Source organism: Pongo abelii, chromosome 6 (genome assembly GCF_028885655.2).
Source record: "Pongo abelii isolate AG06213 chromosome 6, NHGRI_mPonAbe1-v2.0_pri, whole genome shotgun sequence".
Taxonomy (NCBI): Eukaryota; Metazoa; Chordata; class Mammalia; order Primates; family Hominidae; genus Pongo; species Pongo abelii.
The window spans coordinates 127306494-127320503 of record NC_071991.2 but is presented as its reverse complement, the minus strand read 5'-3'; the positions used below and the strand labels follow the sequence as shown (position 1 = coordinate 127320503).

General features: G+C 45.0%; 1 protein-coding gene across 4 annotated transcripts in view; it reads left to right on the top strand.

Moving 5' to 3' along the window:
- The window catches only part of ZC3HC1 (zinc finger C3HC-type containing 1), a 34166-nt gene extending 20533 nt beyond the window's left edge, over positions 1 to 13633 (top strand). For all 4 annotated transcript variants that reach the window (XM_063725599.1, NM_001133992.2, XM_054559089.1 and 1 more), the window contains 6 exon segments: positions 2945 to 3072; positions 5653 to 5807; positions 7435 to 7678; positions 8217 to 8429; positions 9418 to 9624; positions 13193 to 13633. In XM_063725599.1, coding sequence (XP_063581669.1) covers positions 2945 to 3072; positions 5653 to 5807; positions 7435 to 7678; positions 8217 to 8429; positions 9418 to 9624; positions 13193 to 13261 — 1016 coding nt within the window. In that variant the 3' untranslated portion in view covers positions 13262 to 13633.
- The last annotated feature ends 377 nt before the right edge of the window (positions 13634 to 14010 follow it).

Here is a 14010-nt window from a genome sequence, read left to right as displayed (position 1 = left end):
AGCCAAGATTGTGCCACTGCCCTCCAGCCTGGCGACAGAGCGAGACTCTGTCTCAAAAAGAAAAAAAAAAAAAATAACAAAACGGCCGGGTGCAGTGCCTCATGCCTGTAATCCTCGCACTTTGGGAGGCCAAGGCGGGTGGATCACCCGAGGTCGGGAGTTTGGGACCAGCCTGGCCAGCATGGCGAAACCCCCTCTCTACTAAAAATACAAAAATTACTCACGCCTGTAGTCCCAGCTTCTTGGGAGACTGAGGCGGGAGAATTGCTTGAACCCGGGAGATGGACGCTGCAATGAGCTGAGATTGCACCATTGCACTCTAGCCTGAGCGACAAAAGTGAAACTCCGTCTCAAAAAAATTAAAAAAAATAATAATAAAAGCCAAGATAGGTTTATGTTCGCTCCTAGCTAAGACAAAGAATTAAAAATTCTTATTTTAAAAAAAGAGAATTGCCAGGTGCGGTGGCTCACATCTGTAATCCCAGCACTTTGGGAGTCCGAGGCAGGCAGATCACATGAGGCCAGGAGTTCGAGACTAGCCTGCTAACATGGCAAAACCCCGTCTCTACCAAAAATACAAAAAAAAAAATAGCCGGGCATGGTGACACATACCTGTAATCCCAGCTACTCAGGAGGGTGAGGCACAAGAATCATTTGAACCCAGGAGGTGGAGGTTGCAGTGAGCCAAGATCATGCCCCTGCACTTTAGCCTGGGCAACAGAGCAAGACTGTCTCAAAAAATAAAATAGCTTTGAAAAGAAAGTAGGATTCCTGCAGGGTTGGTTAATTTATTGGCTCAGAGATAGCACCAAGGACCCAGTCCTTACAAGAAGCATGTCGTCTTGTTCTAAAACTAGTTCCTCTCAAGGTTTCTTGATGGCAGCAGTTTGAAGAGTCATGTGCAAATGCCATCTAGCCTTCCCGTAGCCACAGAATCCCTCCAGCCCAACACCTTTCCTGTCTATTTGCCACAACTGGATCAAATATCCCTTCCTAAATGGGTCACTGTTAAGGAAAATGCTGCTGTTGTGATTGGTAGAGACAAGTCAAGAATTTACCCTGTGAGAAAGACAAGACACCAAACAAAACCTTGCTTCTGCTAGCAAGGCAGGAGCAGGAGATAGCTGGGTGAACAGCCAATAGTATCTGCTGTATCCCTGTTGTACACTCTCATAATGGTCTCTCTTTACTGTTGTTATAACACATCACACTGTAATTGCATTGTATGTCTGGCTTCCATATTAGATTATGAGTGACTTAAGGGTGTTGAATGTGTGTCTCATCTTTGTAGCCTGCGGGGCTGCCTTATAGTGCTGTTGAGCAACTAAATGTTAATTTGAGGCTGAGAGAAGACCGGTGAGTCGAGTGGCTTCCTACTTTTTAGACGATCAGGCTAGGATAACATGTTCTATCTTCACTTTTCCTATGAAATCTCTTCCAAAATGTGTTTCCATTCTTTATTAAAGCTGATTCAGGGCTGGGTGCGGTGACTCACGCCTGTAATCTCAGCACTTTGGGAGGCCAAGGCGGGTGGATCACCTGAGGCCAAGAGTTCAAGATCAGCCTGGCCAACATGATGAAACCCTGTCTTTATTAAAAATAGGAAAATTAGCCAGGTGTGGTGGCAGGCACCTATAATCCCAGCTACTCGGGAGGCTGAGGCAGGAGAATTGCTTGAACCTGGGAGGCAGAGGTTGCAGTGAGCCGAGATCGCACCATTGCACTCCAGCCTGGGCGACAGAGCAAAAACTCTGTCTCGGGGAAAAAAAAAAAAAAAAGCGGATTCAGTGTAGTTTCTACTTCATTCTAGGCCTACTAGACTGACCTCTTTAGGAAGTAGCTTAGCAAGGCCTTTCTGCCCTCATCATTTGCCTTTGTACCAGTGTACCAAGTATGCAGTAGATGAATTGGGTAATGCCAGAGATAATTATACTATAGTATATAATCAGTTTCCACACTGCTTAGATTTCAGGCAGATTCTTTCTTTTCCAACTTAGGTATTACCAGTAGAATTCCTAATTGTATACTTTATTTACTCTGGTACCGAGTTAAGCTTCACCTTATAATGCAAGCCTTTTTGTATCTCTTGTGTAGACTTTAGGAACATGCCATTTTTTTCGTTCTTAGCTCACAGTAAGTTATAACTTGGTAGTTATAAAATGATGGTTCTTTAAGCCTTTTCGCCTATTTAAGCATCCACCTCCACTAACTCTGTTTTGTTTTCTCTTTCTTAAGGTAACAATTTCAAACATGTATAGAAGTACATGGAATAATATAAATAATGAAACCCCATCACTCAACTTCAACAATGATCAACTCATGGCCGATCTTGTTTCTTCTATATTCCTAACACCTAACACCCTGCCCCTCTGCATTGTTTTGAAGTTCAGTCCCACATACTATGCCATTTTATCTAAATATTTCAAAATATAAAAAATATGGATTCTACTTTTTAAACATGGTCTCAGTAGTATCATTACAGCCCCATCAAAATGAAAAACAATAATTTCCTGACACCATCAAATAGCTCATCAATTTTACTACATTTCCTCAATCATTCAATACATGTTTTTTATTTATTTTATTTTATTATTATTTTTTTGAGACAGTCTCTCTCTGTTGCCAAGGCTGGAGCGCAGTGGCACGATCTCAGCCTCATTGCAGCCTCTGCCTCCTGGGTTCAAGTGATTCTCCTGTCTCAGCCTCCCGAGTAGCTAGGATTACAGGCACGTGCCACCATGCCTGGCTAATTTTTTGTATTTTTAGTAGAGACAGGGGTTTCACCATGTTGGCTAGGTTGGTCTTGAACTCCTGACCTCAGGTGATCTGCCCGCCTTGGGCTTCCAAAGTGCTAGAATTACAGGCATGAGCCACCATGCCTGGCCATGTTTTTTATTTTTTACAGTTTACACCAATATAATCTTCCAGTTTACTTTTTCCACAGACCGATTTGGGATGTTGCCCCTGGAAGAGCCTGCTATTCTTGTTAGTGAATTCCTAGATCGTTTTCAAAGCCTTTGTCACTTGGACCTCCAGCTTCCTTCCCTAAGGCCGGAGGACTTGAAAACTATGGTGAGTTTTCCTGACTAGGCTACAATGGCCTCCAGTTGTTGCCAGCATTTATACCTGAAGCATTTCTTTTAATGACAAGAAGATGCAATTGCTGTGAAGAGAACTGCTTCTCTGTCTCTCAGCTGACCTTTTCAGTCTCCACCAGGAAGGTGACAGTTGAGAGTTCCATTTGAACGTTTAGGTATGTTTTTTTAAATGGCATAGATTCAATTTAACATATATGTATATAAGCAGAGAGTTTATTTGGGCCAAGTTTTAGGGTTGTAACCTGGAAGCATAGATTCAAGTTTGCACTGAATATATGCTTCCCATAAATTCAATTTTATCTTGATTTATTACTTAAATAATAATAATTATTATTATTTTGAGACCGAGTCTCTTTCTGTCTCCCAGGCTGGAGTGCAATGGTGTAATCTCAGCTCACTGCAACCTCCGCCTCCTGGGTCCATGCAATTCTCCTGCCTCAGCCTCCTGAGTAGCTAGGATTACAGGCGTCTGCCACCACACCTGTCTAGTTTTTGTATTTTTAGTAGAGACGGGGTTTCACCATATTGGTCAGGCTGTTCTCAAACTCCTGACCTCAGGTGATCCACCCACCTTGGCCTCTCAAAGTGCTGGGATTACAGGCATGAGCCGGCACACCCAGCCCACTTAAACTATTTAACAGAAAATACTGAAATGTGACTGCATATGGTTTATTGCATATCTTTTTTTTTTTTTTGAGACAGAGTCTCGTTCTGTCGCCAGGCTGTAGTGCAGTGGCGATCTTGGCTCATTGCAACCTCCGCCTCCCAGGTTCAAGCGATTCTCCTGCCTCAGCCTCCCAAGTAGCTGGGATTACAGGCGCGTGTGACCATGCCCAGCTAATTTTTGTATTTTTAGTAGAGACAGGGTTTCACCATGTTGGCCAGGATGTTCTCGATCTCCTGACTTCGTGATCCGCCCGCCTGGGCCTCCCAAAGTGGGATTACAGGCGTGAGCCACCGCGCCCAGCCATCATTTTTCAAAAAAAGTAACAGACTCCTTTCTCCTCGTGAGTAGAAATGTTTAAATGCTCTAGTCAGCCCAGGCACAGTGGCTCATGCCTGTAATCCCGGCACTTTGGGAGGCTGAGGTGGGCAGATCACCTGAGGTCAGGAGTTCGAGACCAGCCTGGCCAACATGGTGAAACCCCATCTCTATTAAAAATACAAAAAATTAGCCGGGCATGGTGGTTTGTTCCTGTAGTCCCAGCTACCCGGGAGGCTGAGGCAGGAAAATTGCTTGAACCTGGGAGACAGAGGTTGCAGTGAGCTGAGGTCGCACCATTGCACTCCAGCCTGGGCAACAAGAGCGAAACTCCGTCTCAAAAATAAAATAAAATAAATGCTCTAGTCAATCTGTACTTTGAAACTGAATATTTACTGTTCCATATAATCACCCTGTGGGTACTCCATGAAGACAAGCTTTACTGTAGGAAATAGTAGCCTCTTCAAATTAAGAGAGTTGTATGGGTTTTAGCATCAAACTGTTAACCTCCCAAACTCCCCTCCAGGTACTAACCAGGCCTGACCCTGCTTAGCTTCCGAGATCAGATGAGATTGGACGCGTTCAGGGTGGTATGGCCATAGACTGAAACTATTAACCTCTGATGCTTATTATGAATATAACCCTGTCCCTAGCCAAGGCAATTTTTTTTTTCCACCTGGTCATAGTTCCTTATTTTTCTTAGAACAAAAACAAAGTCTAACAAGCTTTGTTGTTCTGTTAAAAAGTAAATTTAGAGCCTGGGGCACAGTGATGCATGCCTGTAGTCCCAGCTACTCAGGAGGCTGAGGTAGGAGGATTGCTTGAGCTCAGGAGTTCAAGACCAGCATGGCCAACATAGTGAGACCCCCATCTCTAAAATTTTTTTTTAATTTTTTTTTTTTTTTTTTTTTTGAGATGGAGTCTTGCTCATTTGCCCAGGCTGGAGTGCAGTGGCGCAATCTCGGCTCACTGCAAGCTCTGCCTCCCAGGTTCATGCCATTCTCCTGCCTCAGCTAGCCTCCCGAGTAGCTGGGACTACAGGCACCCGCCACCATGCCCAGCCAATTTTTTGTATTTTTAGTAGAGACGGGGTTTCACCATGTTAGCCAGGATGGTCTCGATCTCCTGACCTTGTGATCCGCCTGCCTTGGCCTCCCAAAGTGCTGGGATTACAGGCGTGAGCCACCACGCCCAGCCTCTTTAATGTTTAAGTAAATTTAGCGTCAGGCTAAGACACAAGCAGTAATTTGTTTTCACTATTTGGGTTTGAAGTTTGCAGGTTTCAGGGAAAATCTGCAGCTGGTAAATTGAAAACAATTTAGTACTAACAAGAGTTTTGGCAGTTCCAGGGAGACTCCATCTTTCTCAGTCAGCAGATTCAGGGCAATTCAGAAAGCTTCTGTGTGATACTATGGCTCTGTCCTGGAAGTATTTGTTCTCTGTGAAGAGAACTATCTTCATGTTTGTAATTTCCTTCCTGATTTTCGGCTTGTACCATCTAGATATGTTATAATGTGTAATGTTTCTTTTTATGGTGGTTGAAATGAAGTTTTTTACTTGGCTCCCTTGTAGTGCTTGACAGAAGACAAGATCAGTCTTCTCCTACACCTGCTTGAAGATGAACTTGATCACCGAACTGACGAGAGAAAAACTACAACCAAATTAGGCTCAGACATCCAAGTCCACGTCACTGCCTGTATTCTCTCCGTGTGTGGCTGGGCATGTAGGTGAGTCAGCGAATTTTGCCCGGAGACATGAACCATGACAACAGCATTACACCCATATACATCAGTCACTAATCGTATTTAGAAATCACATGGTGTTTCCCGTGAGAAAAAGAGACAAAGAAAAACTGGGTGGGGGATGGTGCGAGGAGAATGGATAATAAGAATTAGTAACAAAACCAGAACTGGAATTCAGGAATTCTTGGTGTTCACAACTGAACTTTGTTTCTTGTACTGTGCTTCTCAACTGGGAATTTGTGTTCTTTTTTTGAGACGGAGTCTCATTCTGTCGCCCAGGCTGGAGTGCAGTGGCGCGATCTCAGCTCACTGCAAGCTCCACCTCCTGGGTTCACGCCATTCTCCTGTCTCAGCCTCCTGAGTAGCTGGGACTACAGGCGCCTGCCACACGCCCAGCTAATTTTTTTTATTTTTAGTAGAGACGGGGTTTCACCGTGTTAGCCAGGATGGTCTCGATCTCCTGACCTCGTGTTCTGCCCGTCTCGGCCTCCCAAAGTGCTGGGATTACAGGTGTGAGCCACCGCGCCCGGCTGAATTTGTGTTCTATAAACAGTGAACCTCCTTTCTAAAAATGGAAAGAAAATAAGCTCCTTTCTATTTTTAAGAAGGAAAAATAGAAAGGAAGTTCTTTTCTATTTTTAGAAAGGAAGAAAAATCCGCTTAATTGATAAAAACTACCATAGGAAACACCAGCTGGAGTCTTCTAGGCCCCCATGTTGCTATTTCCATTCCAGCTGCTCAATTTGGCATAGACTCCCACTATCCTTAATCTACCAAAGAGAGCATATTTAAAATAAATCAAGATTGGTTCTGACAGTAAATAAATCTTGATTTATTTTAAATATGCTGTCTTTGGTAGATTAAGGAATGTTTTTTGTTTAAAGGGAAAAGACTTTAAGAGGGACAAGAGAGGGCGGGTACGGTGGCTGACACCTGTAATCCCAGCACTTTGGGAGGCCAAGGCGGGCGGATCACCTGAGGTCAGGAATTTGAGACCAGCCTGGCCAACATGGTGAAACCCCATCTCTACTAAAAATACAAAAATTAGCTGGGCATGGTGGCAGGTGCCTGTAATCCCAGCTACTCAGGAGGCTGAGGCAGGAGAATCACTTGAACCCGGGAGGCGGAGGTTGCAGTGAGCCGAGATCGCACCATTGCACTCCAGCCTGGGCAACAAGAGCTAAACTCTGTCTCAAAAAAAAAAAAAAAAAGAGGGACAGAAGAAACCTTTTTGTTGTTGTTGTTGGTCAGGCTGGTCTCAAACTCCTGACCTCACGTGATCCACCCACCTTGGCCTCCCAAAGTGCTGGGATTACAGGCATGAGCCACCACACTCGGCCGAGAAACTTTTAAAACATGCCTGCAAAACAGTCTTACCATAGAGAGCACACTAAGAACCCGCGGTCTTTCTATGGGAAATATGTGAGAGATGATGAAGTATGAAGCTGGGTCCTGAGATTGGAGCACAGAGGCTCTGATAGGACATGGTTCCCCGTCCACTGGACTGTTCCAGAAATTGGATGAGATAAAGCATACTCACGAGACATTACACTTAGTCATTTGGAAATGTTACACTTTGAGAAAACTCTCTTTCTTTTTCATTCCTATCTAGTTCCTCTTTGGAACCCATGCAGCTCTCCCTGATAACATGTTCGCAGTGTATGAGGAAGGTGGGGCTCTGGGGCTTCCAGCAGATTGAATCGTCCATGACTGACCTGGATGCATCCTTTGGCCTGACCAGCTCCCCCATCCCAGGCCTTGAGGGGCGACCAGAGCGCTTACCTCTGGTGCCTGAATCTCCTCGGAGGATGATGACCCGGAGCCAGGATGCCACTTTCTTCCCAGGCTCAGAGCAGGTATGCCTTAGCTTGTTTGGGGTGGACTTTTAAACAACATTCTTGGCAAAGTGTTGTTGTTAGAAAGTTGGAAATTAATTTAGGTGGATAGGTTTCACTTCCCACTACATTGGTTACAATACCACATAGTGTTTATGTTCACTAATGGAGAAGCTAAATTCAGCCAGAACTGGTGGCTCACACCTGTAATCCCAGCACTTCAGGAGACTGAGGCAGGCGGATCACTTGAGGTCAGGAGTTTGAGACCAGTCTGGCCAACATGGTGAAACCCCATCTCTACCAAAAATGCAAAAATTAGCCAGGCGTGGTGGCAGGCACCTGTAATCCCAGCTGCTTGGGAGGCTGAGGCAGGAGAATCACTTGAACTCGGGAGGCAGAGGTTGCAGTGAGCCAAGATCGCCTCACTGCTCTCCAGCCTTGGCAACAAAGCGAGACTCTGTCTCAAAAAAAAAAAAGAAAAAAGATTAAAGAAATAAGTATTTCTGACCATAATCATTAATATCATTCGTGTACTTCCATTATCTCCCCTTTTCTTCAGGCTGAAAAGAGCCCTGGTCCCATTGTCTCTCGAACTCGGAGCTGGGACTCTTCCAGTCCCGTTGACCGTCCTGAGCCAGAGGCTGCTAGCCCCACCACCAGAACTCGCCCAGTGACCCGAAGCATGGGAACAGGAGACCCCTCTGGCCTGGAGGTACCATCTAGCCCTCTGCGGAAAGCCAAGCGAGCTCGCCTCTGCTCCTCCAGCAGTTCGGTGAGTCCACTTCACATGTAGCAGTGGCTGAGCATAAACAGCATGTTGGGTCCTCCCTGGGCAGCATGGAGAAGCAGGCATGAGCCCTTCCATGGTCCAATGCAAAAAGTAGACCATGTGAATAAGTTTAAAGTTGGGTGACCAAAGGGAAACAATGTCAGTCATGTTTTTTGCTTCTTTTTGTTCCTTTGGAGTGGATTCTGGAGAAATAATAAGATATTTCAAGCAAATGGAACAGCAGTGTGATACGGGGACAAACCCGATACGGCAGTGGTCCCCAACCTTTTTGGCACCAGGGACTGTTTTCATGGAAGACCATTTTTCCATGGACCACGGTTGGTAGGATGGTTTCGGGATGATATAAGCACATTACATGTATTGTGTACTTTATTTCTATTATTATTATATTGTAATATATAATGAAATAATTGTACAACTCACCATAATATAGAGTCAGTGGGAACCCACAGCTTGTTTTCCTGCAACTAGATGATCTCATCTGGGGGTGACGGGAAACAGTGACAGATCGTCAGGTGTCAGACTCTCATAAGGAGCCCGAAGTCTAGATCCCTCACATGTGCAGTTCACAGTAGGGTTCCTGCTCCTATGAGAATCTAATGCCACTGCTGATCTGACAGGAGGCAGAGCTCAGGCTTGGTAATGCAAACAGTGGGGAGCGGCTATAAATTCAGATGAACCTTTGCTTCCCTGCCTGCTGCTCACCTCCTGCTGTGCGACCTGGTACCCATCCATGGCCTGGGGGTTGGGTATCCCTTATCCCTTGTGATAAGGTATAGTTTGTTTAACACAAAAGGAGTGAAAAAATAAAGAAAATGAGAGGAAAGTGTGTAGGCAAAGTTTGAAGGAGAGCATAAACACTCGAAGTATGGGTAGTTGTGAGATTCTGGACTTGATAACTAACAGCAGTGCCTCCCTGAACTTACATAGCATCTACCCATGAATGCTATTTCTTTTTCTTCTTCCTCAGGACACATCTTCCCGAAGCTTCTTTGATCCCACCTCTCAGCATAGAGACTGGTGCCCTTGGGTGAATGTCACGCTTGGCAAAGAAAGCAGGGAGAATGGTGGAACTGAACCAGATGCCAGCGCCCCAGCAGAGCCAGGCTGGAAAGCAGTGCTGACCATCCTCTTGGCCCACAAACAGTCTAGTCAGCCAGCTGAAACGGACTCCATGGTGAGATAAGCCACTGCCTTGTGTGTGGGCAGCACTTGCTGTTTGTTTATGGGAGGAGGAGCAGAGGCTGGGCCTATAATTAGCACCCTGCCTGCCTTCAGCTTTCATACGTCAAGTTATTTGGGTTTTTTGGTTTGTTTGTTTGTTTGTTTTTTGAGATGGAGTCTCGTTCTTGTTGCCCAGGCTGGAGTCCAATGGCGCGATCTCAGCTCACTGCAACCTCCGCCTCCTGGGTTCAAGCAATTCTCCTGCCTTAGCTTCCCAAGTAGCTGGGATTACAGGCGCCTGCCACCACACCTGGCTAATTTTGTATTTTTAATAGATGGAGTTTCACCATGTTGACCAGGCTGGTCTCAAACTCCTGACCTCAGGTAATATACCTGCCTCAGCCTCCCAAAGTGCTGGGATTACAGGCATGAGCCACTGTGCCTGGCTTATACATCAAGTTAGACTCATTCTGCTTTCGTCCTAGGGATTAGGCATAGAACCAGTTCGTCTTTCTGCAGTTTAGCATGTGGCATTCCATCAAGTTCTGATAAATTTATTTTGTTCTCCTAAATAAAATGACTCCAAGTAGAAAAGGAGTACAGAAACAGAAATAGATGAACAGGCAGCTGCTCCGGCCTCATGTTGCAGACAGCTGCTTTTTCTTTCAGTTGCTGTCACTTGCACTTGGAGCCTGGCCAGTTAACTTAGCTGTTTGGAGCACTGGGCTCTGACACCAAGATGATGGTTTCATTCTGCAAGCTGGGCACATTACTTTACTCTGTTCCACAGCCCAGACTGTGACTCTGCTAGCCATTGCAGCCATGACTGCTGTGGGTTACAAATGTGGGTGACAACTGAGAAGAAAAGTCAAGTGTTTGCTCTGTGTAAAGATTGGAAGTGATAGGCTGGGTAATACGGAATCATGAAAACTGGGTTCTGTCCTTGGCTGGCTCACTCCCAAATTTTCCTTGTAACTGGTAACAATTTCTGACCATAGTCTATAACTTTCAAGGACAAAGTAAAATAATACTTGTCAGCAGATATTTACGAGCAGCACTCCTAGAGTCATGGTTTTCTAGGGTTACAGGATTCCACTGGAGGGAACTATAGTAATGCTAAAAGTCCAAAATTGCATGGCCAGGCACGGTGGCTCATGCCTGTAATCCTAGCACTTTGGGAGGCCAAGGTGAATGGATCACCTGAGGTCAAGAGTTTGAGACAACCTGGCCAACATGGTGGAACCTCGTCTCTACTAACAATACAAAAAAATAAATAAGCCAGGTGTGGTGGCAGGCGCCTTTAATCCCAGCTACTTGGGAGGCTGAGGCTAGAGAATCGCTTGAACCCAGGAGGCGGAGGTTGCAGTGAGCCAAGATCATGCCATTGCACTCCAGCCTGGGCTTCAGAGAGAGACTCTGTCTCAAAAAAAATAAAAAATAAAAATAAATGTATATTAGTACCCATAGTAAATATGCAGGTGAAGGTTTTCCAAGTTTTCACAGAAAAAAAAAAATCTGCATTTCTCTGCCTAGATCTTCAGGAACTAGTACATTGGCAGTTTTCAATAAGACTCCTCTCTGTCACTGCCATACGAAAAAGAAAGCCCATGGGGTTTTGTTTTTGTTTTGTTGTGGGAAAAGTTGGCCTTATAATTGGCCCTGGATTCCAGGACTTTTTTTTTTTGTAGTGTGTCTTTTAACCTTCTGACAGCTGCTGTGACGAAGCTAGAAAGCTTAGTGAGACTGTGTGGTAAAGGATCCTGATGTTCGAAAAAAAAAAGTATATACTGAGGCCAGGCGCAGTGGCTCATGCCTGTGATCCCAGCACTTTGGGATGGTGAGGCACGGGAATCACCTGAGGTCAGGAGTTCGAGACCAGCCTGGCCAACATGGCAAAACCTCATCTCTACTGAAAATACAAAAATTAGCCAGGACTGTTGGCGTGCACCTGTAATCCCAGCTACTCCAGAGGCTGAGGCAGGAGAATTGGGAGGTGGAGGTTGCAGTGAGCCGAGATCGCACTACTACACTCCAGTGTGGGCAACAGAGTGAGACTCCCTTTCAAAAAAAAAAAAAAAAAGAAGAAAGTGTATACTATTTTTTCAACTCATGTTTCTTTCAACTTTGTCACTCTATTAACTAAATTTCCCTCAGTCATTAGTAAGAGTTCAAACTTTTTCCTCCTGGAACTTACTGAAACATCCTCAAAGAGGATAGATTTTTAAAAAACTGTGAAAGTGGGCCGGGCACGGTGGCTCACGCGTGTAATCCCAGCACTTTGGGAGGCCGAGGCAGGCAGATCATGAGGTCAGGAGATCGAGACCATCCTGGCCAACATGGTGAAACTCCATCTGTACTAAAAATACAAAAATTAGCCGGGCGTGGTGGTACATGCCTGTAATCCCAGCTACTCAGGAGGCTGAGGCAGGAGAATCGCTTGAACCAGGGAGTCAAGAGGTTGCAGTGAGATGAGATTGTGCCACAGCACTCCAGCCTGTGGCTGGACTCTGTCTCAAAAAAAAAAAAAAAACCTGTGAAAGCGTCATATGAGAAACTGGCGGTAACTGTGGATCATCTTGCTAGACATTCTTTGTACTCTCACTGAGACCCTTTCTGCGTGGAATATTTGCTCTTTATTGTGACTCTCAAAGGCAGACAGAACCAAGTGTTCTGATTCACCAAGAGCTTTTGTCTCCTAATGAATTACTTTGTCTCCCTTTACCACCATTTCTCAGAATCTCAGAGTACTTCATTGGCATGATCAGATGGCAGTGAGATTCTTCCTATTATTAGCACTGCCGACTAAAATATAAAAGTGGTGAAGACCAAGGCCAGAGCTTAAACTCATAGGGGCCATTCAACTGTGTTTTTATTAGTTGTCCTTGGTTTATACTGTTAACCTCAGTTAGGCATCACATAAGTACTTATTCACAAAAAATAATGAACTAGGGCCAATTCAGCATCATGAATGAAAAACCAGTGCAGGCTGGGCGCGGTGGCTCATGCCTGTAATCCCAGCACTTTGGGAGGCTGAGGCAGGCGGATCACGAGGTCAGGATAACACGGTGAGACCCCGTCTCTACTAAAAATACAAAAAATTAGCCAGGCGTGTTGGCAGGCGCCTGTAGTCCCAGCTACTGGGGAGGCTGAGGCAGGAGAATGGCGTGAACCCGAGAGGCAGAGCTTGCAGTGAGCCAAGATTGCACCACTGCACTGCATCCTGGGCGACAGAGCGAGACTCCGTCTCAAAAAAAAAGAAAAGCCAGTGCAAAACATATGCTGCACTAACGGCAAGTCAGAAGAAGTGTCATCCTCAAGTACAAAGATGAGGACAGATACAGATGCCTGAAGGGAAGATACAAGCCGTGTCTTAGAGGCTCAGAGTGTGTTAACAGGAGTCTGACAGTAGAACGTTGGCCCCTTGATCTTTAGTCTGACTTTAGGTATACATTATGTATAGCATTCTACAAAATGAATTTTTACTTAGTCCTAGACATATCCAGATTATTGTGGGACAAATGATCTATGCTTTGTCTCTATAAAAGAACGTAATCACTAATAATAAGCTTTTCTACCTACAGAGTCTCTCTGAGAAATCAAGGAAAGTATTCCGAATATTTCGGCAGTGGGAATCTCTGTGCTCATGCTGAAGATATTCCAGCGCCTTCCTGGAGATAGCTGGAATGAGAGTGACTTTTTGAAAAATTAAGGCTGAGTTCCTTTTGGTCAACTGACGCTAAGTTTTTCCTGTTCTGGGTTAATCATAAGGAGCCCCCTGCCGTAGCAAAGGCAGTGAGTGTCAACTATCTGCATCTGGCTGAGGGAGACCCGTTTCCTTTCAGGGATGTGGACAGGGTAAGGGCAGCAAGCATGGTTCTGTTAAAGGAGTGTGGGGTTAACAGACTAGAAGGAAGACTAAGGACCTGACCACCCATTTCAGCATCTTCAATGTGGAGCCGTGTTCTGAGGACTCTTCTATCCCAGGACTGTGACAGTGTGTATTAATAAAATATTTGCTACGATTCTCATTGTTGGAGAACTGTTTTCCCCCTTGCCTTGTGGGCCGGAGAAACTTCAGTGGAACATTCAACTTTTGATTTTCAGATTGGCTGCAAAGCCTAAAATTTGTTATTCCAGTCAAGGAGGTATAATCTTTCCTAAACCAAAAGCAAGATGATTTTCATTATGCCATCAGGAAATTTCCTGGTGTGTTATAGTGAATGATAAACTGATAATTTTCTCCTTGCTTTGATAATAACAGAATAAAACAATGTAATGGGGAGGAAGGCACTTCAGAAGAGACCCCTCTCCATGTGCCATTGAATGCATGACTCCCCCAGTTGGGCTTCCCCAAGACTCGTTGCTTTTGAGGGATCATCAGTTTTTGTGGTAGAGAAGG